This window comes from Trachurus japonicus, chromosome 17 (assembly GCF_045865225.1).
Source record: "Trachurus japonicus isolate A0001 chromosome 17, Traja_1.0".
Classification (NCBI taxonomy): Eukaryota; Metazoa; Chordata; class Actinopteri; order Carangiformes; family Carangidae; genus Trachurus; species Trachurus japonicus.
The window spans coordinates 21284698-21310242 of record NC_140923.1 but is presented as its reverse complement, the minus strand read 5'-3'; the positions used below and the strand labels follow the sequence as shown (position 1 = coordinate 21310242).

The 25545-nt window shown below is 46.6% G+C and overlaps 1 protein-coding gene across 2 annotated transcripts in view; it reads right to left on the bottom strand.

The window, feature by feature from the left end:
• chd7 (chromodomain helicase DNA binding protein 7) overlaps nucleotides 1-25545 on the bottom strand; it is a 74259-nt gene that overhangs the window by 3270 nt on the left and 45444 nt on the right. Inside the window, exons 10-40 of one of the 2 annotated variants that reach the window (XM_085806095.1) lie at nucleotides 24905-24988; nucleotides 24661-24798; nucleotides 23557-23678; nucleotides 22778-23021; nucleotides 21778-21954; nucleotides 21344-21487; nucleotides 21156-21254; nucleotides 20867-21053; nucleotides 20565-20781; nucleotides 19890-20085; nucleotides 19632-19799; nucleotides 19333-19512; nucleotides 19100-19210; nucleotides 17672-17883; nucleotides 15167-15366; nucleotides 14666-14825; nucleotides 12250-12339; nucleotides 8896-8999; nucleotides 7274-7403; nucleotides 6827-6942; nucleotides 5911-6331; nucleotides 5621-5829; nucleotides 4027-5028; nucleotides 3607-3773; nucleotides 2757-3011; nucleotides 2261-2428; nucleotides 1906-2139; nucleotides 1593-1808; nucleotides 1318-1458; nucleotides 761-865; nucleotides 430-610 (exon numbers count right to left, since the gene is read on the bottom strand). In XM_085806095.1, coding sequence (XP_085662221.1) covers nucleotides 430-610; nucleotides 761-865; nucleotides 1318-1458; nucleotides 1593-1808; nucleotides 1906-2139; nucleotides 2261-2428; nucleotides 2757-3011; nucleotides 3607-3773; nucleotides 4027-5028; nucleotides 5621-5829; nucleotides 5911-6331; nucleotides 6827-6942; nucleotides 7274-7403; nucleotides 8896-8999; nucleotides 12250-12339; nucleotides 14666-14825; nucleotides 15167-15366; nucleotides 17672-17883; nucleotides 19100-19210; nucleotides 19333-19512; nucleotides 19632-19799; nucleotides 19890-20085; nucleotides 20565-20781; nucleotides 20867-21053; nucleotides 21156-21254; nucleotides 21344-21487; nucleotides 21778-21954; nucleotides 22778-23021; nucleotides 23557-23678; nucleotides 24661-24798; nucleotides 24905-24988 — 6178 coding nt within the window. The remainder of the gene's footprint in view (nucleotides 1-429; nucleotides 611-760; nucleotides 866-1317; nucleotides 1459-1592; nucleotides 1809-1905; nucleotides 2140-2260; nucleotides 2429-2756; nucleotides 3012-3606; nucleotides 3774-4026; nucleotides 5029-5620; nucleotides 5830-5910; nucleotides 6332-6826; nucleotides 6943-7273; nucleotides 7404-8895; nucleotides 9000-12249; nucleotides 12340-14665; nucleotides 14826-15166; nucleotides 15367-17671; nucleotides 17884-19099; nucleotides 19211-19332; nucleotides 19513-19631; nucleotides 19800-19889; nucleotides 20086-20564; nucleotides 20782-20866; nucleotides 21054-21155; nucleotides 21255-21343; nucleotides 21488-21777; nucleotides 21955-22777; nucleotides 23022-23556; nucleotides 23679-24660; nucleotides 24799-24904; nucleotides 24989-25545) is intronic. The other variant, XM_085806096.1, reaches the window with a different exon arrangement.

Here is a 25545-nt window from a genome sequence, read left to right as displayed (position 1 = left end):
TGACACCTGTCCTATTGGTGGTAACCTGGAGACAATATGCCCCACAAAAACGGGACAACCCCTGATACAGTTAAGACATGACACATCAGTAGACATTTTTAAAAACAGGTTTAAAAACTTCCAACTAATCTTTTTTCAACAGCGTTCTGTTGAGTTGTGTGTGTGCATGTGTGAGTTTAAATGTATATGTGGTGAAAATGGCAAACATTATTGTTTACTTGCACTCTCCGAATGATTTCTAATAGATTTTTTATGATTGTTTTCTACATTAACTATGTATACCTGTTGTGAAGCACATTGAGTCTGCCTTGTGCATGAAGTGCGCTTTATAAATAAAGTTGAATTGAATTTAATCTCTAGTCAGGCAGCATGTCTTTTAGAAATGAACTGTGCTCCTAGTGAACAGTGGTTAGCAGTCACTGTTTGTACCTGCAGATGAAGCAGCGGTGGCCAGTGATGCCTGGGCAGCCTGAGCAGCAGCTGCTGCCTGGGCGGCGGCTGCTGCCTTGGCGATCTCAGATTTGGGTCGTCGCCCCCGGCGACGGACACCCTCCTCCCTGACGACCGGGCCGGTCAGAAGGCGATCGAACATAGCTTCTGGGAGGAAACCCTGCATGGAGGAGGAGGAGGACAGGTCAGAGACATCCACATGACACAGGAGCAGCAGGACACTGTGGTCTGAGAGTCTGATGAACCAAAAACTGACTCAGGAGCAGTGACAACACTAAACACACAGGTAACCAGGTTATGTGTTACTAACCGACTGCTTGACGATGTCTGTCCAATCAGGGGCGATAGAAAACTCGGGGTTCTCTAACAGCCATCTGGGGAGCTCCTTCATTGGTGGAGCCATGGCCCCGCCCATCTAAAGAACAGGAGGATGAAATGAGTTTCTCTTGGTGGGGGAAATAAAAACTAAACAACCAAAAAAAAGAAAAAGCGATGCATGTAGAAACACACAGTATCAACACACTGGCAGTAACTTGGACATGCCACTTACAGAAGAAAATCTACATCATCAATCTACTCTAATTACCCACAATGAAGAAGCAAAACCAGATTTAGAAATTAAAATATGTTACAAATGTACTGAATAATAAAAAAAAAGAACTGAATAAGTACTTTATAAAAATCCCTTTAGCAGTAATTACAGCCTGTTGTGTTGCACATCTGTTTATCCTACATGTATGTCTGATTGGATGAGGAGTGTGTGTCACTGTGCTGCTGAGAGGTGAAGCGTCACCTCAGACTCAGGTCATGTGCATATTTTCTGCTTCAGATATGCAAAACATGAAAATACTTAGTGCAGCAGCTGACCTTGCGTCCGTTGCGTCTGTTGACCACAGGCACTCTCTCGTCTCCGGTCAGGGTGTTGATGTCGATCTTGTTGGGGTTTCGACAGCGGTGACGCTTCTGTTTGGGCTTGGAGAACTGAGACAGCAGCAGCTCCTCGCTCTTCTGAAGCAGGTGAAGAAGCAGAGAGGCAGGTGTGAGACAGAGTGGGCTGAATGGAGCAGATACTCAACAGGAGGAAAGAAGCTGCACTCAAAGGTGTTAAGTGGGAAAGGAACAGAGGGGGGGCTTCTCCTTACTGGTGTCAGTCCGGCCATGTCCATGGTGTAGGTGGGGTGCTGCCTCAGCCACTCTCCCAGCTCCTTGTTGGACACGGCCGTCTCCTCCTCCTCCAGGCTGCCGGAGGCCAGAGACCTGGCGCTGGGGCTCTGCTCCGGTATGGTGAGTGACCTGTGGGCTCGGGCCGCCTCCTGAGCCCCCTCCACCGCTGAAGCCTTCGTCCCCTCGCCGTCATCCTGAATGTTTAGGAAGAACATACAAACATAGATTTAAAAAAGATTCCTATCCAACGAACCGCCACATCTGTCGGAGCGCTACGACGTCTCTCCGTACCCCTGCAGCTCTCTTGTTGCCCATGAACAGCAGCTCCAGACCCTCCACATTTTTCCTGCGGCCGCGCCTCCTCCTCATGATGGGCAGGTCGGCCTCCAGGGAGCCGTTGGCTCTGTGTCCGGAGGGCGGGGCCTGCTGCAGCTGCTCCATCTGGGCCTTGAGGGAGGGGCTTGTCACCAGGGCGCTGGGGAATCCGGCCAATGAGGGTGAGGCCTTGTGGTGATGCTGCATACACTGGGAAGCAAAGAGATCACTTTTAGTTCATCAACTTGAATTTATTCAAGTGTAATATTGTTTTAAATACTGTAATATTCTGTTTCTTTAATCTACACATGTGAGAGGCAGTGAGCGTTACCTTGGTGAGGTCTATGGCCTGGCTCTGGGTCTCGGCGGCAGCGTGGCTCTCTCTCAGCTGAGCCACCATCTCCATCAGGTTACGTCTCTTGGCCGCCCGCTCCGCCTCTATCTCGATCTTCCTCCTCCTCCTCCTCCTCCGAGGCACCGTCAGGCTCAGAGCGCCCTCCTGCAACAAACCGTCCACAGTCACACCTGCATCTGTCTAACAACCTGCTGAGGAGCTGGTTGGACCAGCAGCGCATGTTTTTACACCAAATTGTTACAAAATGCGGGTGTTGCACTTTAATAATAATTTGGTGCAACAACTTATTGCAAAGTTTATTACATATTGCGTTCAAGAATTTATTACAAAATGCGGTGTTATTACATCATGAGTTGAAAATGTATTACATTATGTGGCGCCCCAAGCAGCCATAACTAGCACTAATGATATGAGATTGATAATTAATTAACGAGCTGAACTGGCATCAACAGTCAAACCCCTGACAACTCACATGAATCTGTGGCGACAGTGTTTTGTCTTCACTTCCGCTGTACGGTGTGTGGATGCCTGCCAGCGTCAGCTCCGCCAGGCTCCGCCTCTGCAGCGGGCTGTCGGTCGCCGTGGCCACAGCGGCGGCGGCTGCGGCCGAGCCGTGGCCCGGCAGCAGGTTGCTGGGGAAGTCGAAGATGTGGCGTCTGTTGACGGGCCACTTGCCCTTCAGGACCGCCTCGCAGATGTTGTCCATCCTGTTGATCATCACTCGGTCCTGAGGGGTTGACACAACGCAGAGACTCAGCAAAGTGACGGACACTGGTCCTCACAGGTTTACCTTCTTTATTCTATCAATTGTGGAAGAATTGGCTCTATCGTGGCCTCAGCTCCTAATTTTCCTCTTTGGGTTAGTCATTATAATGCACGACCTCCACCGACGCTGCTTCTACCATGGTTGAGCTGCTGTCACTTCCTGTGCAGGTGTTGCATATTAAAATCCTCCCAGCGGTCCAAAGGGCATTTCATAATTTCATAATTGTTACTGTAACAATAAGTCATGCACTTTATTTGTCAAATTGCTTGCACTTTACATTTTAATGTCTTTTTAAATTTTTTTTTATTGTTGTCTGTCTGTCTTGTTCACTATGTGTGCTGCTGCCTTGGCCAGGTCACCCTTGTGAAAGAGGTCTTGAGATTTCTTTAAAGTAAACTATAAGAAGAACCAACTGTTGATATAAGAAGTTGTTGAAACGCTGCAGCAGCACAGTGGTCGGTGTGAGGAGCTGATTCATCAAGGAGATGTTCTGGACTGACCCGTCCTCGTCAGTCATCCTCACCTGGCCGGTCTGTATCTGTCCTTTCAGACTCACCTTAGGCCAGAATGAGAAGGCGAAGGCGCGGTCCTGTAAGGCCTGCAGCGCCGATGTTTCTGGCAGGTCGTCGGGACAGAACCCGTCTCTGGTCTCGTCGCGGGCCGACGTGCTCAGGGACGCGATGCTCTCCTCGTCGAAGTTCTTCTGCTCTGACGCGGCGCTCGCTGCGCGGAGAAGGAAAAAGCCATTTTGTAACTCTTAATTAAAAAGGGTTTCCTATTCATTGTCAAGGGATCCAAACTCATTTTATTCTCTCACCCCTGGAACTTATATTCATTAAAACACTGAGTCATGAGGGGAAACACCAGAAATAGGTCTGTGGTCGAGTTTAACGGCGACCATCAACCAGGACCAATAAACAGGTGACTGTTTAAACACAGAATACAACTGGAATAAGACAGTGGAAACATAAAGTACCTTCGGCCTGAGAGGATTTCTCAGATTTGTCGTCTTCGTCCATCCTGTCCTCCTCTTCCTCCTCGGGGCTCTTCTCTGTGTCGGCCGACTTTAGAGATTTAGGAGAGCCTGGGTTCTCCTTCTCCTCTCCGTTCTCCTCCGCTACAGCCTTGTGTTCTGCTGCTGCTTTAGGAGAAGGTTCAGGTTGTTCTGAGAGCTCGGCACTCGCCTCCTTCTGCTCCCCTGGAGAGTCGTCAGGACTGGAGCTCTTCTCCTCCGCCGCCGCTTTGTCTTCTTCATCTGCAGGCTTGGAGGTCTTCTCCTCTCCGCTCTGCTCCTCTTTCGGCTCTTCCTTCTCCTCTTCTTCTACTTTCGGCTGGGCCTCGTCTTCCTCTTTCTTGATCTCTGTGCTCGGAGAGGTGGCGGCTTCATCTTTCCCTTTTCCGCCCTCTCCCTCATCGCTCTTCTGTTCATCGGGAGTTTCAGTCTTGGTACATGGAATGTTGTCGGTGTCTGCTCCCTCTGTTTCCTTTTTCACCTCTATCTCCGTTTTCCCTTCCTCTGTCTTCACCTCTTTATCCGCCTCAACGGCAGCTTTGGCAGCGGCTGCGGCGCTGGCTAGCTCTGCAGTGGAGAGGAGAGGAGCAGCGCTGCTCTCTGCTGCTGCCGTCCCAGCCTTGGTGCTCTCTCCCTGGGTTCCCGCGCCGACGCCGGCCCCTCGCTGGCTGGTGGAGCGCTGGTGGGCCTCCAGGAAGTCCAAGGTGGTGTCGTTCAGGATGTGATAATCCGTCCGGCTCACGCCGTGCTTGGAGGCGCCCAGGAGGAGGTCGCGGTCGTGACGGCCGCACTCCCACCACTCTGGGAGGTCTGAAGACGGCTGGCAGAGCTTGAGGCGCTCAGAGAGCTGGGGGTGGGGGAGGACCTGCTCTCGGATGCGGCGCAGCAGCTCGATGCGGTACAGGGTGCGAGAGGCGCGTTCCTCTGTGATGGGGTCGATGATCAGGGTGGGGTCTGGGAGTTCTGCTGTTGAAACACAGAGGCCATGTTTAAAGGGGACATATTATGGAAATATCACTTTCTGAAGGCTCTTTAACATATATTTAGGTGTTTGTCTTGTCGTCTGGCCCCAAAATGTGAGAATTGACAAAAAAATCTTAATTTTCAGACTCCCTAGGTTGAAATCCATGTGGTTTTATGAGCTGTTCCCTCAGATGTCTTCCAGTGTTTTAACGAATTTGCATAATACCACCCCTACCTGGGACCAGTAGAAGGGGCGGGGCAAGCAGTGGCTGATTTGCATTTAAAGGGACAGGCACTGAAAGCAGCCGTTCTGAACAGGGCTGTTTTGAGAGGATGAAAAGAGCTGTGATGTTTGATCCTTGGGGGATTTTGACCAAAGCATGTCACAGACATGTCTTTAAGACACCTGGGAACTATTTTAATTTGTGGAAAAGGGGAATAATATGTCTCCTTTAAGTCTTTAATAAGAAAATCAGCTCTGTACATGCTGGACAAGTTTCTCCTGTGCTCCCAAACAAACTCCATTTGACCCCAGAGTTTTTATTCCAGTGACTCAACAATTACAGAACACCGAACAGTTGATGTTTCCTCTTACCTGTTTCAGTCTTGACCTGCATCCTGCAGACCCGTTTACACATGGCGATAAACGAGTAGTAATATTTCTCCAGGCTTTCATCTGTTTTCTTGTCCAGTCGGGCAAAGGCCCTGAACTGCGTCCAATCAAATTTCTGGCGCTGGGTGTCGTAGACGACACCAAAGGTGGACACCACGCGGTAGAAATCAGCTTCCTCGCGACGGGTCCATCTGACAGAGAGAGGATAAAACAGGTGTGAGGAAAAGTTTTCATGTTTAATAACCAAATGATGCCACAGTAGATGTGACTACCTTTGTCTCCTCTCCTTGTAGTACATGGCTCCGTCGGCCATCAGGGAGCTGGCCGTCATCACCGGCGAAGTCTCTGGCATCAACTGACCACCTTTGGCAAAGTAAGCGCCTCCTTTGGCCAGATACGGGCTTCCTTCTGTCACGAACACCGCCGCTCCGTCTTGGATGTAAGCTGTGCCTCCTCCCGTCTCAGTCACCATGGAGATGGAGGGCAGGAAGTCCCTGCGGCGGCGGCGGCGGCCGTCGGGGCGGTTGAGGGCCTCCTGGCGGAGCTGCTCTCTCCGGTTGGAGCGCTGGTAGGCCGTGATGAGGCGTCGCAGGCGAGCCGTGAGAGCGGACGCCGCCGGCCAATAGAGTCGCTCGTTGGAACCCGTAGCTCCGCCTCCGGTTGTCGCACTTTGACTGTTTTCACCTGATTTAGCTACAAAGACAAGAGTATGGAAGATGAAGCCAAAAGAAGAGAAGAAAACTATGAAATGATGAAATAACAGAGTTTTCTGTCTACATGTGGTTTGTGTCTTTGCTGTTGAGATCTGAATAATTAACAATAACAATTAACAATAAATTGTTGTTTAGTATAATTACTAGGAGCCATGTGACCATCAGATCCCATGTTCTGTTGCATGCCTTCAACGTGAGTACATTCAAAAGAACCTGTCTTCACCACCTTTCAGTTTAGGCAAGGCCAGGCATCTTTATTTATATAGCGCTTCATACCAAGGCAACTCAATGTGCTTTACATAAAGACAAAACATTAAAAAAAGAAAAAAAAGAGCAGCATAAAACAGCATAAAAACAAAAAATACAGAGTTAAAAGCAGGAGCAAAGAAGAATAAAAAAGTAAAAGGAAATAGATAAAGTTTAAAGTTCTTAAAAAGAGCTCAGCTATAAGCACATGAAAAAATAAATGTTTTACCTTCAGTCTCCCCCTCCACCGTGTCATCTTTGTCATCCAGTGGAGAGTTGGTGAAGTCGTCCATCTCGTCTTTGAAAGGCATTCGCAGCGGCTTGTACTCTGGATCCTCATCCTCACTGTAGAGGGTTGAAACGACAAGTTTAACTTCCCCTTTTCATGAAGGCACAGATGTCAACATTTCACACACTCATGAATTAGAAGCACCGGGGACAGAGGGAGGAAGTGAAAAAGTAACGTTAAGTAATGCAACAATAACAAACTACAGTGAGTTAGACCTCCTTTCACTTGTGTCTGTTTGGTTTAACTTATTGCTAAAGGAAAGAAGAGAGTGGTTTGAGTGAGGAAGGAACAGGAAGGAGCAGGAGGACAGGATGTATCAGACCAGATACAGAGAAAATGATATTAGAAGCAAAGAGGGGGTAAAGACACTGCTTTCTGCTCTCTTACCCCTCAACGCCATCTGCCATCATGTCGGAACCCCTCTGCTCGGCAGCGATGGCCTTGGCGTCCGGCATGCCCACCCTCTCCAAGAAACACAGGGAGGGGTCGGCTCGCATGGAGTTGTACTTCTCATAGCCTGGAGAGCGAGACGGAACAGAGGTGAGAAACGTGCGTTAGGTGAAGAGACCGTCAGCGACCAATCAGAGACGAGCCCAGCTAGTGTTGTTGAGGAAGTGCTGCACGCTGAAAGGTTAGTGGTCAAAACAACGTCCCTAACGGGGAGAGGGGGAGACTGTGTGTCTTCTAAATCACTCCTAGTGACGTGATGCTACACAACACACAGACACACACAGTGCATCCATATTAAATGAAGGAATAGACAAAAACTGCAGCAGAAGGGCAGACCCCAGGAGCCAGCTGCTGACAAGACAGACAGCCTGAAAGTGTGTGTGTGTGTGTGTGTGTGCGTGCGTGCGTGCGTGCATGCATATTCGCCTCTGTTCTGCATGTGTGTGCGCTTAGCCAAGTGAGCCTGCAGGTGCTCATTTGTGTCAGAGAAAGAGAGAGAGAAAGAGAGAGAGCAGTTGGGTGGGGTGGAGGGGGCTGGAAAGGATGAAGAGGAAAAAGTGTGTGTCATGATGTCTATGAAACTGAGCTAGTGGGTGTGAGAAACGTGGTGTGTGTGTCCGTTAGGGGCATTCAGGCAGAACAGATTAGAATGTGCAGGTCCTACTGAGACACATTGGGGACGGGGGGGCGAGAGAGAGAGAGAGGGGAAAAAGGAAGGGGGGGAAATATAAAAAAGAGGATAGGGCGGACAGGACTGGAAGAAAATTAGAGGAAAGGACAGGTGGCTGGGGAGTAAAGGAAAAGAGGAAGAGGAGGGGGTGGGGGGGCACACAGAGTCACTCTGCCTCCTCTTCCACCTTTGCGCCCCTCCCTCCTCCTCCACACCGTCACAGTTCAGTCTGGAAAAAAGTATTAGTTACCTCCTCTGTCTCTCTATCTCTCCCTGTCCACACTGCTCACTGTCCCTGCGCCCCCCCCCACTGCCACAGAGGGGCTACTGAATGAGGATTATGATTAACTGTGGGTGAGTCCTTTTGTATTCCTGTGAGTGTGTGTCCTAATAGAATCATAGAGGGTGGCCATGATGGAAAAATTATGACAATTATGCCAAATTAATATGAATGAGGGTCTCCACACACGACCATTAGCCTCAGCGGCCCGTCACCGGGAGTCACGGCCACGGGGACAGTAGAACCAGGTTAACACTGAGCAGGAGGAAGAAAAAAAAAAAAAAGATCCTTATAACTTTGAGATGTTTTTTTTCTGTTTTGAAAAACATCAACACCTGTAACACACACACAAACAGCCAGTAGGTAAAACCAGCGATCAATCATATTCCTGATAGCACACTGGGCCTGCCAGCTGCGTTCCGCCATCGCCATGGCAACACCAATCAACTGGTGGCAGCAGAAGTGGGCGGGATGTGTTTGTGTGTGTGTGTGTGTGAGCTTGAACGATGCGAGCCACCGGAGTGTGTCTGCCAATGTGTATATTCCATGTATATGTGATGGAAGACTTGGGTTGTGTGTGTGTGTGGTGCCGGTGAGTGTTTGTCGTACCGTGTTTGAAGACGCCCAGCAGCAGGGATTTGTCGGCCTCGCTGTCCCACCAGTCGGCTGGGACCTCGGCGTGGAACGGCTGTGGGATCCAGACGTCCAGCTCGCTGTGGTAGAGATAACATCACATTACTGATAATCAGGCTTAACTGGCCGTGTGCGTTCAATTTGCCTCAGTGCACCGACAGTCTTGTATTTCAATAATCATAATAATTATCACAATGAGGGGAAAAGAGAAGAGGGGACGGCAGAAATTAGATTATGATCCATTTGTGTTGTAATCAGATTGTAAAAAGTGTCAGCCGCCAACCCCAGATAAAAACTATTTTCCTACAAATTCAATCAGTATCAATGTGCAAACAGCTGCAGGTTGTGTTCTACACTACAGTCATGTTGTGGCGCTGCACCTCCGATATCCTCAATGTGCAGAGCTGGAAATATTTTAAGCTCACAGGAGTCGACCTCACACAGATATTGATCTGAATGGGAACTATTGCTGAGTGGCGTCCGTTCTGTTGCCATGGAAATGTCAATCTGATTCAGAAAGTAGAGAAATTCAAAATAAAAAGAGGAAATGGTGGTTTGCTGAAAATATGAGAAAGAGGAAGAAAATGGAAACAAAAGACTGTGGTGATATATCAGAGTGTATGATGGACACACTGTGACATAGTCAGTCTGTTCTCGCAGCAAAACTACTGGAGATTCATCTGTGGCTGTGGAAAAGCACAGTTATCCTGTATTGGGTGCTAGAGGTGTGGATTGGCAAGAATTTGGAGATACGATATGATACGTATCACGATACAGGGGCAATGATGTGATAAAATGTGACACTATATAAGCAACATGACATGCACTTTTTTTTTTTTTTTTGAATATCGATACAGTATGGGGAAATGCAATATCGCATTTCAGTGTATCGATATTTTCTTACATCCCTATTCGGTGCTGGTCAAAATTACACTCGACTCATGATGGTTCGTGCACACACGCCAGCAGACCACAGACGGTACCACCCGCAGACACAGAACCTGTGGATGTCCTTCACCCCTTCACATCTTTATGTAGCCGCCAATTATGGTTCTTGGAAAGAAAATAACCGTTGGTTCATTTCTACATGGTGCTCTCAGGACGGTGTGCTGCAGTGCTCCTGAAGATGCAGCAGCAGCAGCAGGATCAGCACCTTGGAGAGTGCCGCTGTGCACAGACCTGACACACCAGCCTGAGGCCAGGATGGATGTTAGAGGCTCAGAACGTCTAAATATCAACAACATATGAGCATGTATGTGCAACGTCACACATCTAAGGACATTTGTCTTGTTTTTAATCATCACAGATGTTATTGGTACATGGTCGCTGGCGTTTCTGTTCTGCTTTTGCGTTTACCGTTGACTCTTGTGAAAAACACTGTAGCAGAAGTGCTGCCTGTCAGTGCGAGGCTGCCTGCTGTGAAAAGGATTGAGCAAACTTTTAAAGAAGTCAACAAACGGTCCTCTCTACTAGTCTAGATGACTTAGACTGAGGGGCTGTGACAACTAAAGCTGCCTTCCGGACGAGTTGGAACTACTACCACGACTTCTCTGAGAATCAGTTGTCTGACGTCACACAACAATCTGCACCCGTGCAGAGGCACAACATCAATTAAAATGCATCAAAAAGCCAAAGTACATTGAAAAGGGTCTTTTTAAAATTGTTTTTGTGCCCTTTGTAATGTTTAAGCATTACGTGAAGCACTTCGAATGCAAAGTTTGTCCTGGTCTGCCATATTTTTGGTTATTCTGGCACGGTGCGACTCGAACGCTTTGTGTCAATGATGCATTCTTATGCTGCGTTTAAGACAAGTCGGAACTCAGATCTTTCCCAGCTGAAAACTCTTGAGTTCCGACTTCAAACTATTTGAATGAATGAAATGTCCTCACAACAACCAACATCTCCCAATACCACCTGTTGTTCTGACCACAAAAAATATTCTATTGTACCTCAAATGTCAGATTACAGTTGTTGAGTATAAATGTTCAGGTTATGGATCATGTCGTAACCCTGTAACCTGCGATCTTCGGTACTGTTCAGTAAGACAGAATCTATCTTCAAGCCCTTAGAGATCATCAAACCGCAACAAAACACCATATATGCTGGATTATACGTTAGCTATCAAAGCTGTATTATCCACACATTCACATGATGACAAGCACAGAAAAGAGGATTTTCACAGGACTGCAGCCTCTCATTATCAGGCAGCATTTTCATATATCATCAATTGCAGTATTGAACAGTGTCATCGAACATGACAACCATCCATCGCCTTTCAACTTTCATTCTTTTACTAGTATTTTATTTACTATGATTTTACCTCACTCCATTGCGCATCGACTTGACTGAACTAAAATAATACATCTACACAATATACTGTCACAGTGAATCAACTCTATTGTGAGCTTGCAGACATTGCTTTAACCCATTAACAGCATTAATCATGCATGTAAATAAAAATGAGGTTGTGTTTTTTTTTTCCAGGATAAATTTTCTGTCCAAAGAAACTAAATCCAGCATTGTGGAAAAATAAGAAAATAGAAATATAGAAATTGCTGCTTCCTGCTAGTTATAAAGAGAAAGGGTACAATACACAATGGACACAGAGAGTCTGAGGGTGTCAGGAGGAGAGAAGGAACCCGGGAAAGAGTCTCTTATCTCCACAAACAGCAGCATGCGCGGTCTTGGCAACACACAAATACGCGTGCGCGCCAAGACTGGCATGCTAAATCCCCCTGGCATATGTTGGCATGATAGCACCCCGTATGCTCACGTCTGGTGTACACAAACACACACACACACACACACACACACACACACACACAGGGTCTGTCACAGTAGCCACTGGGCGGGGGGAGGGAAAGATGGGCGGGGAGGGAGTGGGAGAGATCAACATGAAGTGCATGTGCTCCAAATTATAAATGCATTCACATCTGGGTGAAAGGGTGATGAGAGGGGGATGGGAGCCGATCGCAGGCTCAACCCCGCTGCAGAGAGGGAGAGATGGAGAGATGCCAAGAAAAGTGCGGTGTGACGGAGAAACAGAGCGAGGGAGGAATGAAAAAGAGCCGTCAGAATGAGATCACGGAAACAGTCAAGGTGAGCAGCGCATCCAGCCTTCATACCGGCACGGCTGCGCTGACAGACCTCGGGCCGGAGGATAATGAGCAATAGTTTATTAAACCGAGAGGCCATCAGAAACACACAAAAAGTGAGGAGGTTAAAGACAAAAAGGAAGAAGAAAAAAGGCGTCTCCTTTGTTCCAACATCCCAAAATGTGGTAGGACACACTAAAATGAAGACAGAGAGTAGTATGGAGCATGTACTGACCTGGAGTCGGCTCCTTCCAGGATGCGCTCGGCCTGGTCGCCAATGACTTCCTGTCTGAGGTAATACAGCATCCTCACCCTCAGCAGCACCCTGAGGATCAGACAGCAGAGGACCAGTTAGTGAGTGAGCTCATCTTTAGGAAGGCTGCTTGATTTAGATCCACCCAGACAGAAGATATGATTAGCAGATTTGGTCGATCCATTTTAAAAAGACATTTCAATTACAACAGAAGAGAAGCGGAAAATCTGAACATTGAAGAAGGAAATCTGAACATTTTTGAAACAACGAATCAATGATCTCTGTTTACTAACGGGCTCTGAAGATGATACTGATATCAAACACCGTTTTGTAAAAACATGTGGGAAAACCATTTTCTGGCATATTCCAGTTCTTATTTTTCCTGTCTTGAATGAAATTAAATTATGTGTTTTATGTGTTGTGTTCCATTATCAGAGGAAATCCTGATCACACTATTCACACCAGACTGACTTTACTGGAGGATCTGCTGTAAAGCAACAGAAAGCTGCAATTTCCTGGAACACTGAAAATTAAAAACCAGAATTCATTCATTGCTGTGTTTTGCTCCTATGGATACAAATGACTGATTAAATAGTGCTTAGCTATAAGTCAAGTCAGCACACAGGAGATTGTATCCATGTATGGCATTCATGCAGTTGTGTCTTTTGACTGTCAGTTTCAACTGTTTTATTTTTCTCACTACAGTTACTTGAAAACTCAATAAAAAACCATTTGAAATAAATGGATAAGTGAAGACAGGGGAAGAGGGAGGGGGTGACATGCAGCAAAAAGGCTGGATTTGAATTCATGGCCACTGGAAATGAGCCTATATGTTGTAACACCGCAAAACTAAATATGTATTCATTTAGCATGTACATGATAGGCTAAGATGAGAGAGACAGGACATATGTATGAAAAGAGTGGGGGACAGACATGCGGTAGAAGGTCCAGACAGGAGGGGGTCAAACTAGAGCCTCAGTGTGCCCATATGGGATGTGCTCAGACCACCCGGTCATCAGGGCGCCTGCCAAGGTGAAATATTGATAAAACTATGAGAAAAAGAGGTAACATGTATAAGTACACACTAAGCATTAGCTAAGCATGAATAGATACTGAATTCTTCATTTATAACACATGAATACTCATTAGTATGTAGTTTATAAACACAGTTAAAATGTTTTACTCATCATTGATCAGCACTAACTGTATTTATAAACTACATACTAATGAGAATTCATGTGTTATAAATGATGAATTCAGTATTTCATGCTTAATAGTGTGTACTTATTATAAAGTGTTACAGAAAAAGGCCCCATCACACAATGTTGAGGAAGGTGACAAACAAAGTCTTGAGAACTTTGTGTGTAATCCAGCTGACAACAACGCGGCCTGCTCGGTAGAGGTGATTACGCTGCCACCGCTCCTCCAGTAAAATGAATCACTTCAGTCACGGCTGCAGAATGAGTCAGATCTGATCTCCTGACACTGGAAATGCTTCTCTCTGGGAGATCTGCTTTACTGTAAACATTTGTCACCAGATTTGTCACCAGGATTTAATGCCAATAAATAAGGCTGTTTGGAGCAGAAGACAGAGGAGGGGCTGAGGGGGGGGTGAGGCAAAGAAGAAACAAAGTGAGGGGATATAGGGCTGTGTAGGAAAAGAGGCGACAGAAAGTTTAGTCTGGGGGGTTAAAGGCAGTCATTTGCAACTTACTCCGCCGTGTGTGTGTCTGTTTGTGCATCAAGTTGCAAGTTGGACAAGTTGCAGAGTGTGTGTGTGGCTGTTGGCAGGCTGAGTCTGCTCATCCATCAATGTGCCAGGCCTGATTAGCCACACAACGCTGTGCTTCAGCCTAGCAGATGGCACCACATAATCACCCCCAAGTGTGTGTGTTTATGTGTGTGCGCTTATGTGCGTCTTTCACCCACTTCCAACAGGTCTGCCTGCCTAGCACCTGGCCTGGCGCACAGCCAGACACACACACACACACACACACACAAACACGTACACACAAACAAACAAACTTCCCCCCTCAAGAAGAAAAAAAAAATCTTGGAATTGAATCTGGAGGGCAAGGAAGCATATCTCCCTGACAACAGGAGAGAGAGCTGACCACAAAGCAAATGAGTATGCGTGTGTGTGTGTGTGTGTGTGTAAGAGAGAGAGTAAGAGCAAGAAAGGGGAACAAGGCTGCTGCCTCTGTTGAGATAGTGCAGAAAACATCACATCTGCCACATGTGTCTATGTCCTGGTTTCAAAGCCCTAGTTCCACCCCATTTGTTTGGTCGCTATGGAAATTCCCACTATGGAAACACTAATTCAACCCATGATGCTTTAGGAATCTGAAAATTCAAGTGTTTTAGCCGACGGTTCTCGTGGTGTTTCAGATGAACTGACTTGTTGCAGTGATGTTTCAGGTGTCTCTTGTAGCTGTCCTCCTGCAGTAAGTGGTCAGGGTTGCAGCTGGCCAGCCAATCGGCTCGTGGAGTCTGTGGGGGCGGGGCGGTGGGTTTCCCCTTCTTGCCCTTCCTGCCCCGAGGAACTGGAGTAGAGAGACCTGGGGACAGAGAGGGAGGGGGGGGGGTGGTGAGACAGCAGTCGGGGGGGGAATTCACCAATGACAACATGTGTATCTTGTTCAGATGTTCCCTGCGTTATTTATTCATTTATGTACATAATCAGTTACAGAAAACCACTTTTTGTCAAAATGAAACTGTATTGCATTGTACTTTGCTTTTTTGGGCAAGCCCCTTCTAGCCCCATCCCTCATGAAATTATTTTGAGTTCACTATGACTTTTTAAGATTACGAGGTACATTATCGATGCAGAATTTTTCTGACGCTCAAATCATGCGGTAAGCTCAATCATACAATCTATCTACTTAGTCTATAACATTACCTGAATGGTTGGTCAGTGTCTTGGTGGTCCCATCTGCAGTCGGGGTGATCAGGTCCCAGATGAAGCTCTTGATGTTCTCGTCTCCACGGTAATGCAGCAGGCAGTAGGCCAGCAGGGCTCTGCAGATGGTCTCCACGTCGGCCTCCTTCAGCGGGCGCTTGAAGCGACCGTGAGTCAGGATATCTGTCCACCTGCCCCACCTGGAGAGACATGGAGGGGGACAAGCCTGTCAGTGTGCGGATACTGTACTGTTTGCAGGATTTGTTCATCGTTTGGTTCAAACACCAAGTTTTTTTTGGGGGGCTCTGAGGCAGAGGGGTTAAAGAGATAGTTCAACATGTTGGCAAAGTGGCCCAGTGCCATAATCCCTATAGTCATAGCAGTAGGTTCGTTACCTTTAATTGTCGGTGCAAGCTATTTTTAGAACGGAGGAGCAGAGCCGTGAGCTGCTCAGAGCTACGCTATGGAGGCTAATGGGATTTCTTGGTTTCCCTCATCAAACATGTAAAGCAGGAAAACACCCCGACCTCAAAACCATTTCTATCAGGTTGCGAGGCGGGTCCAGGTTGGTGGGGAGGTGATCATTTTCTTGTGACATCACAAAGTCATAGAAGTCCTAACGGCTGGTTTAAAGGCTCAGAGTCTGAGGCTTTGATACTTTCACAGTAAAAGCTGCTTTATAAATCACACTACACATGATGGAATACTACTTTTATACAAGATGTACCTTTATAATAAGGCATTTTTGATAACTACGACAAGCACACATAAAACACTATAAGATAATATTAGTTAATAATAGGACTAATATTGTGATTACATACTGACGATTTTGAAATGTTCATTACAGTACAGTGATGAATTGAACTGTGAAATATGATTAAATAATATTTGTGCTAAGAGACACAAATATACAATTTGTAACAGTTTGTAATCCTGTGCTACACTCCTCACTCACATGACCCTGATCCTTCACACACACACACACACACGTCCAAATCATTCTGTCTGCATTCGAGGCATCTATCACACTCCAGCAGCAGACACCGATGAGTGTCAGGCTCTCATCCCTCCGTGTGTGTCTGTGTGTCTTTGTGCGAGACACAGCTGAACCAGTCGGCCCCAACACAACCTCCAGAGACGGAGCGACCCTAAAGGCTCGTGTGCTGGTCTGGTTCTCAACTAAAAATCTTTCCACTGCTGCTTCCCGATCTCCACTGAACCATGCGAGCCAGTGTTACGCCGGAGTGTTTCAGAAAGAGTAAAATGGTGGGCAACGGGGAGCGAGCGAGCAGGCGAGCGAGAGAGAGAGAGAGAGAGAGAGAGAGAGAGAGAGAGAGAGAGAGAGAGAGAGAGAGAGCTGATGGGAAAAGACAACAGAGTGCTGAGTGGCGGGGACGGACCCAGTCAGTGTGTCCTACAGCCTCGGGCCACAAGACTAGACTGTAACAATAACAACGCTGACATGTCACTTGCACAACTCTTCCTTCTTACACACACGCACACACGAGCCAAATCAGCCGTGAAAATGGCCGTGTTCACCAGATAATCACTATCTGTGGTAAGTGTGTCAGTTTGCCTGTGTGCAGGACACTGTACTCCTATCTCTGGAGACTATAAGGCTTTATTGTGGAGAAGCAAAAGTAACAGAAAAGTTAAATTACTGATAGTCTGATAATTCTTGAGTTAATTAAACATTGTTATCTGGTTTTAAATAAGTAAAACAAAAATAATAACAATGATAATGCAGTGGGCAGGAATTGCCTGAAGAAGAAACTGGATGCTTTTTACATTTAAAGACCGTTTCTGAAAGTGAGTTTCAGTGGAAATCATTTTTAAAAAGTGTGACAGGCTGCGTATTAGTCAGCTGTCTGACTGTGAGATTAAAACTTGTCCCATGCTCTCCAAGGTCACAGTGTGCGCACTACAATAAACACACCTGCGCTATGAGTGTGTGTGGTGTGTGTGTGTGTTTGGAGGCAGAACAGCGCGTCGACGGCCTTGAGGCGAGATTTCCGTCTACTAAATCACTCCATGTGCGGGACTGCATGTATTAACGTACACATTAGCAGAATGAACGACTCCACAGCCTCCGTCACGTTTCCTTCTCCCTCCCTCTATTCACTCTGCTTTGGTGATGTTTTATTCGACCACAGTCCCTTTATGTCAGACTTTTACTTTTCTTACCTTTTGTATAAAAAAAAAAAACGATAAGCTGAATGGAGCTTTAATTACATTTGCATTATGCTCAGAGTTCTTTGATCCTTCTTTGTCTGGATTACCGCTGTGTGTTTAAAAGGATGGGTCAATACTTTGCAACATGTGTTTGTCTCTTTCAGGAGTGGGATAACTTAGAGGTGCTGGTGAGTGGAGAGAGCAGCAAGAAAGCTAATCGAAGCATTTTACTGTCCTGTCAGGCTATTCCTACAAATTCCACTGCAAACAAATTAACCAGACTCTCTTTATCAGCTAAATCATTCCTCTATGGCTGAGAGGGAAACTGACCCGTAGACCAGCAGGTTCTTCTCCACCCTGAAGCACTCAGATCGAGGGTAGCCCTGGGCTTTGTCTTGCGGCCGGCGGGGTTTGGACGAGGGTTTGCTCGGCTCGTCCTCGTCGCTCTCCAGCTCCGAAAACTCCATCATCTCGTCTTCCTTGACGCTGCTGTAGTGCCGCGTCTGCTTCCGCACCCTCGGCGTGTCGATCACCAGCGTGTTCTGGGGGAGAGAGATCGGATTTAAACGTTTACCATGCATGCTCTGCTTTCTGATTCTGGTTTCAATTCAGTACTTATATGCAGAGCCCCTCTGCTTTTTTCCATCGACCTGGTCTATCAGTATATTTCCGATATTACGACGGAGTATTAGGGCCACAAAATAAAAAAATCACAAACAACTTCATTCTCGTAATGTTATGACTTTTTTCTTGTAGGAAATGTACGACTTTATTCTATTTACGACTTTATTCTCGTAAATGTATGACTTCATTCTCGAAGTCTGTGTTTTTGTTTTTTTTTCTCAATGTGGCCCTAATACTCCGTCGTAGAATATAAACCATCATCTTCACAAAATCGGATTTATTTGATATTTGTTTCGGTCCTGATGCTGGGACAATTGCTTCCCAGCTCCAACAGAATCTGACATTAATTATGCTGCCTAATGAATTACATTCTTGTTCAATTAATTTGATTTCCCCCCCCTTACAGTCAGATTCATATGTACAAACAGGGCAGTAGTTAGTTCCGCAATTATCACACAGCAGTGCAGACATTTCCATTTTCACATCACAGTGAGAAATCTGTGGGGAGCGGCCGGTGTCGGTGCTTACAGGTGAAGTGTGTCAGTGTGGGGTCCGGAGAAAACAAGTGGGCAGGTAGAAAGATGGAAGGAGAAGGAGAGAGAAGAATGTGACGCCGCCTGCTAACAGAACGTTCCATGTGTGTGAAGGACTGTGACTTCAGCTTGTGTTTCTGTGTGTGCGTGTGTTTGAGCGCTTGCCTAAGTGATATCTCTGTACCCTCCAAGCATCTGTGCTCTGTTAAGTGGAGCTAAGCAGCTTACGCTCTCTCACTCAAACACACACACACACACGAGCAGGGAAACATGGGTAATTAAGGCAGAGAGGAGATTTTCAACTGTCAATATTAATCTCTCTCTCTGCCTCCCTCCTGTTTCTCTCTCTCGCTCCCTTTCTCTCACACACACACACGCGCATGTGCGTCTCCCAAACAAATTCCCCCTGCTCACCTCCTTTCAATAAGGAGACACCAACAAGTGTGTATGTGTAGGACTCTGTATGGATGCTTGGTGTGATGTTCCCTCTCCAAAGGGTTTGACACTTCACATGCTTGTTGTCAGAGTGTGGATCTAGTGTTGCAAGTGTGTGTGTGTGTGTGTGTGTGTGTGTGTGTGTGTGTGTGTGTGTAGTACGTACTCGTCCGTTGATGGCGTCCAGGTCCAGCTCGGCTTTCTTGGCCCATTTCTGCCAGAAGTCGGGATCCTCCAGAGAAATGTCCGTTCGGTTGCCTGTTGCGACGAAACTGGCCTGAAGACAGAGGAAAACACAGTGCTTGACTTCACATCAAAGAAACCTAATACAACCGTTTGAAAAAAGGAGGAGGTGGGGGTTCTGTTGCCATAGTTTTTTAGGCTGAGCAGAGTCTTTACCTTAGCGAACGTGGAGCCCTTCCCCTCGGACTCTATGGTGATGGTGTGGGTTCGTCTCTGGAGGATCTGGTCGATGTCTTCCTCACAGAATTTGGAGCCTTCGTCTTCTTCGTCCATCAGAGCTCCGTACGCTCCCTTTCTCAGCAAGTCCTCAATCTCCTTCTTGGACAACTGTTGGACCTGGACCACAAAGGAAAACATTTAGATTAAGGACGAGTCGGGAATCAGGCAGAGAGATTCCCTTAAAGGATAAATTAGCAGTGACATTGACAGTGGATGTGTGTGTGTTTTGTTCTTACCCCGCTGTTGGCGTTCTCCCGTCCGCTCATGCTCTGCAGCACGGCCTTGTCCAGTCCCAGCTTCAGACTGGCCTTGTCAAACATCTCCCTCTCGTAGCTGTTCCTTGTGATCAGACGGTAGATCTTGACCGCCTTGGACTGGCCGATACGGTGACACCTGGCCTGGGCCTGGAGGGAGGCAGAGGTCGAGATACGTGAGCTGTGTTCTACGCAGAATTTCACTTGCTTTTCTATACGTGGCTGACGGTCATTTCATACCTGTAGGTCGTTCTGAGGGTTCCAGTCGGAGTCGAAGATGATGCAGGTGTCGGCTGCCGTCAGGTTGATGCCCAGTCCTCCGGCTCTTGTGCACAGTAGGAACACAAAGCGGTCCGAGTCCGGCCTGGAGAAGCGGTCGATGGCCGCCTGCCGCAGGTTGCCGCGAACTCTGCCGTCAATACGCTCATAGGGATATCTGGAAACACGGACACGGAACAGGATTAATCACTTTGTTTGTCCCATTTTATCTCCTGTCAAGACTGCAGAGTGAGTGTAGCTGTGTAGCTGTGACATCGTGGCAAACGCACTAGGTGTCAGATCAGATTGAGTATCTAAAGGTTTAAAACCTTCATCAGAATATAAGGTAAGGTGACGGTTTATTTATTTTGTACCATGAAGTAGATTCAGGTTACAGCTAGTGAGGAGGCTTTCTCCACACACACAAAAAACATTCAGGACACAGTACAACATTTAGCGCATAATGAGCCAATACAATCACAGCAAATGGTGACGGATAAAAGTGCAGTGATGCCTACTGAAGGACAGGGTTAAAGAAATAAGTTAATGAGTAAATAAATGGGTAGATTAAAAAAAAAGAAAAGAAAAAAACAAAACAACATTCCTATACTCTAGTAATCTAGCAGCCTTTGCATTTGTCTGTTGCTCTAGTCTTACCGTCTCTGGATCAGGTAGTCCTCCAGGATGTCCAGGCAGCGGACCATCTGACTGAAGACCAGGACTCGGTGTCCTCCGGCCTTCAGTTTGGGCAGCAGCTTGTCGATGAGCACCAGCTTGCCGGCAGCCTGGATCATGGCCTGGAGGGCCATTTCGGGCACGTCGGTCCCACTGCTGTGGGTGTCCCTGAATTCCTCGATGATCTTCTCTTCCGCTCCTGAACGACAGAAAACCACAGTTAGGAATCAACAGGTGACAAACGACTGAACCGCCGAGTCGGGTCGTCACGTCGCAGCGCGTACCGTTAATGAGGTAGGGGTGGTTGCAGCATTTCCTCAGCTCCATCATGGTGTTGAGGAGGTTGGGGACACCGGAGCCTCCACCACCGCCGCTGCCTCCTCCTCCTCCTGCTCCTCCTTTGGATAGGAAGGTGAAGTTCTTCTCCAGAATGGCCCGGTAGTATTTCTTCTGGATGTTGGTCAGCTCAACCTGACGACGACAGTTTATCATGTTATTTAATTTCTTCAAACATCACCACGTTGTGCACAGGATTTGAGTTGAGCCGTTTACAGCAGATGTTCCCCGTCCTACCTCGATGATGGTCTCCTCCTTGGGAGCCAGGTTCTTCTCCACGTCCTCCTTCAGTCTTCTCAGCATCATGGGCTTCAGGATGCCTTGCAGTTTCTGGACCTGAAACACAGAGAGGCGATTTAATTGAACACCTGTTTGGTCCTGAAATCGAGGAGCTGTGCAGAGCTGGGAGCGACTCGTCTGTTTACCTGTTCTTCAGTCTTAAGGTCTCCAAATTCAGTCATGAACGTCTGCTCAGACGGGAATCTCTCAGGCTCCAGGAAGTTGAGTAAACTGAAGAGCTCCTCCACAGTGTTCTGGAGGGGAGTTCCTGTCAACAGGACTTTGTGCTCCTGGAGAAAGCAGGGAGCAGGAAAAGACATATTTAGACTTTCTAAAATTGAAAGCAGGATGTGGATGTTTTAACCTCTGAAGAGGAGGACAGAGGAAATCAGATTATGACACTGCTACTGGGATCATTTGTCCAATTCTAACAGATAAAAAGCGCTCTCAACCAGACAAAATATTTATATCAACTCGCACTCCGTGTGCCAAGAAACATATACCTCCTCCCAACTGCTTTCCCTCTCGCCACATCCACCACTGTTACAAACAACAACAAAAAAACCCAACCACAACTCACCATGTCCATCATTTTGAGTCCTTCCAAAAGTTTGCAGTTTCGGTTTTTGAGGCGGTGGGCTTCATCTATCACCACACAGCGCCATGGGATGCTGCGCAGCTCTGGACAGTCAGCCAGAATCATCTCAAAGGTTGTTATCACTGCATGAAACCGATACGCTCCCTTTATTATCTTACCCTGGAGAGAGGAAGGCAGGAAGACAAAAAAGAGAAGAATGAAGGTCAATATGAATAATCTAAAATGTATTTGTTCCTAACTCCTTTTATTATCTTACCCAGTGGATCTGGGAGGGAAAGTGTTTTCTCTTTTAGGTCAAATGGAACTGGGCCACAGCGGCTCCGTAACATTTAGGAGGGAAAAACTCAAGAAAAGCTCTGGCTGAAGATAAAGTTGGAATTGTGGCAGTCCCGTCATCCGTTTGTTTATTTCACTAGTGTTCATCTCCAAACCAGAGGATTTTACTACAACATAAAATTAACACTACTCATACCCATACTGTTGTAATTTAAATGTTTTTAATGTATAAGTTTGTGTGTTTTATTACCGTTTTTTAATTTCATTTTATTCTGACTTTGCTGTATTTTATGATTTTTACAGTGTAAAGTGTCTTTGAGCATCTGTAAAAGCGCTTACAGATAAAATGTATTATTATTATTACTACTGAAAAAAAAGAAGACTGCTTCAATGGACAGGGAAGAAATGGAATAAGGAAGACAGGAAGCAACCCTCCTGCTCTTGTCCACAAATGCAGATGTCAGTTTCTACTGATAAGTCAGTAGGTGCTGCTTTTATACATGTTCTTTTATCTCCAACGTATCCTACTCTGGAGCTGCTGGGTAACTGGTGATACGGAGGAGTGTGAGAAGGAAACTGAACAGTCGTCCTGAGCTACATCTCTCTCTAGAGCTGCCTCCCCTTTTCAAGTTGCTACTCTACTGTAGCAGGAGATCATCTCATCTCAGAGCAGTTGTTTTGTAGAAGCTTGGCGTCCTCCGGTTACCTGTGCGTCTCTATAGTACATCTCGTAGGCCTGGATGGTTTTGCGGCTGGCCTGGCTGCCGTGGTACACCACGGCGTTGAGCTCAGTCCAGGTCCTGAACTCGCGCTCCCAGTTGGGGATGGTGGAGAGCGGGGCGATGACGAGGAACGGCCCCTCGATGCTCTTCAGGTAAATCTCATAGAGGAACGTGATGGACTGGATGGTCTTCCCCAGACCCATCTCGTCAGCCAAGATACAGTTGCGTCTGTGGGGGAACAGATAGAACACGTGAGCATCACGTAGGATAAATACAGTGTTTCTAAACCGGTAAAACCCAGAAGTTCACAAAGACTAGTCCCACTTCGGCCCTGCTGTAAAATTCCATGATTTTTACATGACCTAGTCAATGATCTAAACAGTCTAAAAACATTTTCCCTCTTCATTTATTAATCATGCTTTTCCAAATAGGAGAGTCTGTCTGCCACTCTGATGATCTCATGTAAAAAACATATGAGACCATTTGGAAAATACTTGCTGAAGGATTTGGAGAGAATTTAATTTAATTCTTTTTTCAGTCCTGCAATAAAACCTCAAATAGTTCCATGACATTCAATAAAATCTATGACAGCTACACACCCTCAGGCACAACTACATGACAGACAAAGAAACAGTTCAGCTGCAGTTATCTGCTACTGAATCTACAGAGTCCTTTGACACCATCGGAGCCTGTTTTCCAAACATGAAAGGTGCCGGTCTGGGGTCTCTCGTTCTACAAAAAGGTAAAGTTAATGGTGACTTACGAATTGTACCAGTTGAAGGTAAGCCAGTTGAGGCCTTCTAGCTGGTATTCCCTGAGTGTGTTGTTGTTCCTGTATTCTCTGGAGCCCTCCAGCTTCTTCCAGTCGGCTACAGGAGGCCGATCCTAGACACAGAGAATGATATGGGGGTTAGCAAATGACACAGAGGTTTATTAATCCCTATGAAATAAGTAGTAGAGAATCAATAAACTGACTAGGGGTGTTTTCATTGAATCTGATTCTTAAGATTTTGCCCATAGTCGACTAATCGTCAAATCATGTAGTTTTTTCATTCTTTTCCCGCTCCAGAGAAGAGTTAAAACACCAGAATAAACAGGACATTCTCCATCCATACTTTTCTTGATCTCGCTCATTAGGCTGCGCAATCTTTTTTTTCACAAACACATTTTGCGATGATTTGATAGCTGAATCAGACCTCTCCGAATCGAATCGTCAAATAGTCGGCTATACGAGGAACAGGAAATGAATCCGAAACTTTCATCTGTCAGTTGTGATGATTTGCTGATTTTAGGCAGTAACACAAGTCTTATTAACTAATAACAAGGAAAACAATGCTTTCAGCACCTTGATTAACTATTTACAGGTTGGATTTTATCATGAAGATTCGTCCACTGGGGGAGATGACTGTCTCTAAACTGGTGCTCCAAAGGCTGGAGATATTTTTCTGTTAGTTGAACCACCAACTCCACCACAGTGCTACTTAAAAATATAACTGCTTCCAAAACCCTGCTGCTGTATGATGGAGCATTTCTAACATGGTCCTTAAGGAGAAACAGTAGGCAGTAGTTAAAAAGATGGACAGAGGGGAAAGAAAAGAGGGGAAGGATCACAGCCAGTCAGCTGCTTCTGTTCAGCATTAAACACACAGTTAGTGGTTTGGACCGGCCACAGGAGCAGGGCGTGTGTGTGAATGTGTAAGACCACAAGAACGTGGCCCTGAGGAAAGCATTAAGGGAGCTGTAAATCTGCAGGAGGAAGGAGCGGGCAGCAGGCCAACACACACAAACACACACACACACACACACTGCTACTAGCAGGCAGGGACACCGATAGCGCCCTAGGAGGAGCGTCGCAACACAAACTTACCACTCTCTTAGTGTTGGGTGTGCGTGCTGCGATGCGTTCAAACTCCTCGATCTTGGATTGCTCGATGTCGGCCTTCAGCTCCCAGGTGGAGTCCTCGTACGGCAGACTGCACCATTTCACCAGGTATAAGGTCACCGTCTGCATGGAAAAACACGAGACACGGTCAGCGTGTGACACGAGAGACAGAGGAGAGAGAGAAAAGAGGCTCAAGCCTGTGAAAGATGACAGGAGGAGATCAAAGCACCTCTCCGTTTTCATCTGTGCTCTCTGAAATGTCCAGGACACGGTCCACCTCCACGTAGTCCGGGTTAAAAGGCTCGTCGTCCATCTGGAAGAGACAGCAATTGGAGTTTTACTGTTAGAACCAAGGAGACTGTTTTATGACAGCTTCACTCGCACCATATGTTGGGGTGAAGTCTGCAGCATGTGACTGCTGGACACTCTTCATATGCATCTAGTCATTTGAGCAGCACAGACTTTCTATGAGCGCAGCATTATGGCTAGAAGACATCAATAGATTGTGGTACTTGGCAGAAAGTCCAAGGGATTTTAACTCCTCGGTCGGTTTGACCTAAGCTGGTAGTATTCAAACCCCTCCACTCCATCCACGCTGGTCTGCTCCAGCTCACATTTGCAAACTGCTCTGTTCATTTTCAAAGTCATCAATGGTTGCAGACCACCCAATCAAAACAATCAAACACATGACATAATGCAGGGTGACGGAAAATTGACAGGCCACACCAGAGGAACAGTTGTTCCTTTAAATGTGTAAAATCTACTTTGTTTCGATGTGTGGTCAAAGTAGATTCCACAGATCTCTCCACAGCAGCAGCAGCCAAAATGCTTCAGAAGCTGTTTGTGTGTCAGTCGCTGCATCCAACCCAC